This window comes from Poecilia latipinna, unplaced genomic scaffold (genome assembly GCF_001443285.1).
Source record: "Poecilia latipinna isolate Pla-1442-1.1 unplaced genomic scaffold, P_latipinna-1.0 Scaffold2277, whole genome shotgun sequence".
Lineage (NCBI taxonomy): Eukaryota > Metazoa > Chordata > Actinopteri > Cyprinodontiformes > Poeciliidae > Poecilia > Poecilia latipinna.
Window position 1 is genome coordinate 17,678 of NW_015114893.1, and position 6,721 is coordinate 24,398.

Below are 6,721 nucleotides of genomic sequence, written 5' to 3' on the forward strand. Positions count from 1 at the left end.
GTTTATTCGTTTTTGTTCCTTTTCTGAAGTGACCACAGTGGATTGAGTCATCACCCACTATGAGAATGTCCAGAAGAGATTCACCAAGTTTGAATTCATGAAAAGGCTTTCGCCATGATTAACTATTGCAAGAACAGCTGTAATTTCTGAGCATTTCTGGACACCTTCAAAGAGCTGCTTCCAGGAAATGAAGACAAGAAGAAGATCTCCTGTTTTCAGAGCATTACAGGAAGACTATTACGAAGGAGATGGCTGACATAATCAAAGCAAAAAATGTTACTGTTGAAATAACCTATTTTCTTAAGTTAAAGAATAAGTAATTCTGTTTTAGTTTTTCAATCATTCTTTCAGAGTTACAATATACTGACCAGACGTTAAACCCTCTGTTTGAAGAACAAGTTACCTTTTGTTTTATGGACAGCCACCCAGGGTGGCATATTATGGGGGCCATTATCTCCCCATGACCTCAGTTGTAAAATCCCCTCCATCCCCCGCTCTTACAACTAGATTATCTGACTGTTAACAGTACCAAATTGTAGTACACCCAAAATAATTGTGTGACCACTTTTTTTTTAGTGTAGCAAAATTGTGGTAAATTTCTTTCATTTCTAATAGACTTAAATGCTTGGAGGAAAGAACTGATAAAGACTCCACTCACATCAGATGCAAACTGGATGACAAACAACACATTGTGTTCATTGCCGCTGCATTTTCCTCTATTTCTACAGACTTATCATTTTGTAACTGCGGTACCAATCCTGGAAGCCATAACATAAAACATTATCACACCAAAACCCACAACCATGAAGGACCTCCCCATCCCATCTCAAAAACTTCACGACAGTAGCTGGGTCCTAACTAGGACCGCCTCTGTTTATATAGAAGAGTCATGGTAACAGCTGTGAAGCAGCTGACTGCAGATAGCCTACACTCTTAGAAATGACTGTACATTTACAGCAGAATTCCAGCAGTAACATACTGTTATTCCAAAATACGGTAGGATATTGTCAATTTGATATCTTCTTCTGTTGTCACAATAAAGGCTGACGACTGGCAGTAAACTACCGCAAAATAATTGTACAATACAGTTTTTTTTTCCTAGGCAGTATGGCATCTTCTCTGGAGCTTATCATAACAAGGTAAGTTACCCAAAGCTAATAAAACATGCCCTCTACTTCTGTCTTTAATGTATTATATAATCTTATGGTGATGTATTGTCTCAATGTTTGTAACCCCCTGACGGACATTATACCACAATGTATGCTGTGTTTATACTGTTATGTATTCTGTATCTCAATTAAGATCTATTTAAAAAAACAAACAAACAAAAAAACAAGGTAAGTTCCATGTTAAGATCATCATGTTTGATTAATTTTTATGAATGCATTAACTTTCTGTTTGCGCAAGAGTAGGTGCGTGCGATCCGCGCTGCGGTAAAGCAGCGGCAGCACGCGAGGCAAAGCGCAGAGGCAAAGCGCAGAGGCGCCAGCTGTGTGATTGGTCCGCGCTGTCGGCTTTAAATGTATAAACTATAAACCTATCTATTATAAACCTATCCTTTAGGAATAAATCTGCTGTGCTAGTGAAATGCTAAGAGCCAAAGTGACGCTTGCAGCCCGGCTTTAGAAAAAATAATAAAAAAAAAACAACTATTTTTTTCCCCCTAGAAACGTAAACAAGCAACGCTTAGCCTGGCGGCGGGGCTAGTAAAGCATGGCGGGCCACCAGGCTTATAATACACTGGGGGAAACCCTGCAGGACCGATGCTGATCTGACAGAACACTGGATGAGGGGAGAGTTCAGTGTGTGTTAGCAGTGAAGCTAATCAGTTGAGTGTAACGGTTTGTTAGAGGTGCGAGCTGCAGCCTCAGGAATAGCAGCTCGCTCTTATTTCTAATAAACCCTGTTGGCGTTGTTACTGTATTTACTTACAGTAAACCACTTTAAAAGGTAATTACAGTATTGAAAAGGGAAATTTCGAGTAAAATACTGGTAGCTTTTTTTTTTTTTTAACCGTTTTTTTTGAAAGAACGGTAAAGAAAACAAAACAAACAAAAAAAAACTGGCGTCTAGCTACCAGTATTTTTTTTTATCGTTCTTTCAGAAAAACGGTAGATTACAGTTCTTTCAAAAAACGGTACACTACTGGCAGCTACAGCTGCCCGAAGTTTACAATGCAAGTACGGTTTCTAAACCGTACTTGCATTGACGGTAATCTACTGTCAGGATTAGTTACAGTACAGCTACTGTGCATTTACAGTAAACTTCTGGCGTCTATAGCTGCCAGTATTTGACTGAAAATTTACAGAATTATTTCTTAGAGTGTAGCTAATTAGCCAGCTAACATCAGCTGTATTATTATTTGACATTAGGATGTCAAAAAGGGACGATGTTCTTATAAAGCATTTGAAAACTATTTATTTATTATATGTTTATTCTCCATTTCAGCTGAACTTTATTTCAAAATTAAAAATAAGTAAATGGAGGATTGCTATGACATTATAACAATCAATATGGGATGTTATTTGAATATTATTTCTGAGGTAACTGAAATAATATTGTTTTAAATAAAAGCAATAAGATCATCAAGTTGTAAAAGAAACAACACAGTTTGTAGAGATAAACGTTCAGAAACTGTGGATTACTCCAGAGTTCAGTTATTGAACCAATTTTTTAAAATTATTTTATATATCAGTGATCTAGTTAAAGTACTTCAAAGTATTCTCTTTGCAGATGACTCTACTTTTTTTAATCTGGTAAAAATTTGACAAATGTGTTGGATGTGATTAAAAATAATTTGAGCAATATTAAAACATGATAGAATGTAAATAAACTATCAATGAATGTTGAAAAACCTAATTAAGTCATATATTTTGGAATAAAGAGGTTCCTACAGAAGTACTGATTGATGCTGATGGAGTTATGATTAAGCATGTGAGAGAGGTCAAATTCCTGGGTGTTACTCTTGATCATAATATAAACTGGAAACCACACATCAACAATTTCACTGAATGATGCATTGTTGATATTTTTTTCTTCAAACTACTCCATTGAATTCAAATATTTTGTTTATGTTAACATAAGGTATTTTAAATAGTAAATAAATGAAATAAAAAAATACATTAATTCATGTTTTTTGTTTGTTTTAAATGATGTTGTGAAATAAATGTTATATCATGAGAATCCCAAAGTTTAACAACCTCGAAAATATCGATAATACAAAAGAGTCGATTGGGGCGCAGTTCATCTCAGATGAAAACCTTCTGTTTATTGAAGTAGAAAAGCTGGTGGAAGATTTCAAAGAACCAACCTCATTTGTATTTTTATTTATTAAAGATCTCATAATATAAGACATTTTGATCCTCAACATAAAAACCGCTGACGATCTCCCAAAACACGAAGGGCACAGCTAATGTAACTGATTAGATTTAAATGGCTGTATCCTCCTGACACTACAGGAGCCTGTCCTTGCGCTTAGTGATTTTCCTGCAACTTGTTGTCAGCATAAAGTCAAAGCAATTTGTGTTTGCTTGGCTTCAAAGTAAATTATTTTCCTAGGCTATTACTGCCAAAGCTGGAAACACACAAGTTGTGTGCATAGTTGAGACAGAAAGACTACACTCCAGAGTGATTTGCTAATATAATGTTCACATGCAGAACCAACCCTTCATCAGCTTTCAAAGAAAATAAGTTCATTAGATGTTTCCAGCAGGAAATTGGTGACACAAAATTAAAACAAACAAATCTTTTGTGTGTAATAATGATAGAAAATAATTCAGAGTGGGACTTTAATTAATTTTGATTAAATAATTGCATACACTTTAACATGTTAAAAGTTTTAACACAGTAAAATGCTTTTCTTTTACATACAAAAGTCCGGAGCTGGAACTTTTGTTGCAAGTAGGGATGGAAATTGATAAGAATTTATTGATACCGATTCCATTATTAATCTCGCGTATTGATTTAATTCCTTATTGATTCCCTTATCAATTCGCATTGATAAACTCTTTTATTCAAAATATGCACTATGATGTATTTGATTTAAAACAAAATAAAGCTGACTTAAAAAATAAGAATCTCTGTTTCAAATGAGCATTTTAAACACATTACACAGGCAGTCTGTGTAATGTGTTTAAAATGCTCATAACCTAAGTTTAACAGCTTTTATTTATTTTAATGATGATGACTTCTTGATTAAAGCTAATGAAAACATTATATTTAAGATTAGAATATTATATCAGACCAACAAAAATATTCTTAATGCAAAAATGTGGCTCTAATGAAAAATGTGCTCTTAGTCTAACAAACAAGCCTTATCTGAAACTATATTTAAATTTATTGAATGTGATTGTAAATGTTAATATTAGATGAAAATTATTCATACAATATGACGCTAAGATTAATACAATAACAAGGACGCGTAGGAGATGCTGTGCTGGAAGATCTCTCCCCTGGAGAGTCACCGCCATTGCTAAGCAACGTATGAAATACTTTACATCTGTTCAAATCAGCTCCATGCTGTGTGGTCAACTGTTTGAGAATGTTGGAGGTATTTACTCCTTTTATTGTTTATTGTTCCAAACATGTTGCAACTGGCCCTAGAATCGTCCTTTTTGTGATATATGGGGATATTTTGGAGCGTTTCTGCCGTGACGCCATCTTGGATATTTTCTAAATGTAGAATACAATCACTCAAATACGCCGCACATTACAGGAACCGACAAGTGGAATTGTTAAGCAGGGGGCTTAACGATTTCAAGGAATTGACCTACTGAGAACCAGTTCTCCGTCCCCATGCTGATGGTTGAATGACCTAAATAACAGATTAAAAACAATTTAGCAGCAAAAAGGATTTTTGAATTATGCATGTTTATTTTGTTTCTATGTAGTTTTGGAATAATTTTGCAATTAATTTGATGAAAAATTTTAATTGAGTCCCACCACTAAAAATAACACATAACACATACTAATAGACCATACCACTGGCTTCTTCTTTGGTTGTTATCTCCAATCTGGGTCCAAAGGTTCCATATCCTGCCTCTGTGAAAGCCCTGATCTGGAACACATAAGCTGTGCTCGGCTTCAGGTTGTTCACCTTAGCAGAGGTGGATCTAGACCTCACTGTGGAGTAGATCCGGTCCTTCTGGTCCTGCACAAGATAAATATGGATATGTTAGCAGTTACTGTTCTCAATGTATGCCTAGGTTTTTGAAAAGTTAGTTAGAGATCTTTGCTTTGAACGAGCACAGATAAATGGAGGTGATAAATGTAATTAACTGTTCTTGGTAAATATTTGAGATGACAACATTCTGAATTCTCAGATTAACATTCAAATGAGGCTTTCTGTTGGGACAGACAATTATATTGGAAGATTTAGTGTAATGCATATTTCCACAGCATTAATTCCATCAGAGACGCATCATTTTCTCTGCTTGACTACTCATTCTTTTTTTTAAAGCAATTAAAACTTTTTGTTTTTCCATTGCAGTTCCTTTGACTTTTCATGTAGGTTCATTCCTTTTCTCCTCCTGCTTAGAAATAGCTCATTAGTTTTGTTGCAGTTACCAAAACCTTAATGCTTTCACAGTCCACTTTCACAGAAGCTCACAGGATTTAAGTTCTACTATAAAAATTATCAACATAATGAAACAACATACCCTGTGGCATGTTTTACAAAAGGTGAAAAATACAGCTGAGTTAGAGTGAATGGAGTGATTCAGCACATGCTCAGTATCACTCTTTTTGCTTACTGCAGAACCAGAAAGAATGTTACTTTACTTTACTATTATTATTTCATAATTAACTAAGGATTTTTAGGTACATAAACTAAGCTAGGCCCTAAAGGACGCTCCCCGTTGAAGTCAGTTCCATAGCGTATGTGTTCAGTGCTGGGCATCAGCTATTGATTTTTCTTCTTGTGGAAAGTAGTGTGTGCATGTGAGTGCGTAAATAAAAACAACAACTTTCAGATAAAAACAGGAACCTTCTGTTACAATGCCGGACGTAGACAACTTCTGGTCTAATCAACACATTTTAACACATTGTATCAGTAAAAAGCAGTCCAATTAAAATAATAAAGATATTAGAAAGTAAAAAGCTTAAACATATAAACACAAACCTGTAACAGTATTAATGAACTTTCAATGTGTGAGCACATCCACCCAGGCTGATAAACCGATGGGACAGTAAGGCAGTATAAAAATATACAGTGTTAAAAAACTCTTTGTTGCAAAACGAATATCATTTTGCAACAAAAAGGTTTGGGTCTGCATGCTCAGAACATTTTGTTTTGTATAAAATCTCCCTGATCCTTCCATAAAAATACAAATTTAAATATTTTCATGCAACCAATTCTATTCAACTATTATTGTGGTTCATAAGTCTATGAAATAGTGTTTGTACGAACTGACATTTTCCAGATTTACCTTGCTAAAAGTTTAATTTGTTTTTGGCCGTATTTTAACAATCATTAATTTCAGTCTTTTGTATTTGTATTTTATAAAAGTAGAGGCGAACAATAAATTGAATCACAGTTGATACTGACATGTTCATTTATGCAATAACTAGGCCTGTCACCATAAACGATAAATCAATTAATCGCACGATAAATTAAACCTATCGACCTCATTTTAATTATTGTCTTTGTCGTCTCTTTCTGCATTTTTTCTTTCTCTTGATGACACTGAATGAAAAAAGGCTCAGCTCCGGTGCTCTCCACTGA

At 34.7% G+C, this 6,721-nt stretch overlaps 1 protein-coding gene across 1 annotated transcript in view; it reads right to left on the reverse strand.

Annotated features, from left to right (window-relative positions):
* LOC106937112 (ephrin type-A receptor 7-like) overlaps positions 1-6,721 on the reverse strand; it is a gene marked incomplete at its 5' end in the record, with an annotated part of 30,277 nt that overhangs the window by 16,964 nt on the left and 6,592 nt on the right. The window contains one exon of the mRNA XM_015018467.1: positions 4,981-5,149. Coding sequence (XP_014873953.1) covers positions 4,981-5,149 — 169 coding nt within the window. The remainder of the gene's footprint in view (positions 1-4,980; positions 5,150-6,721) is intronic.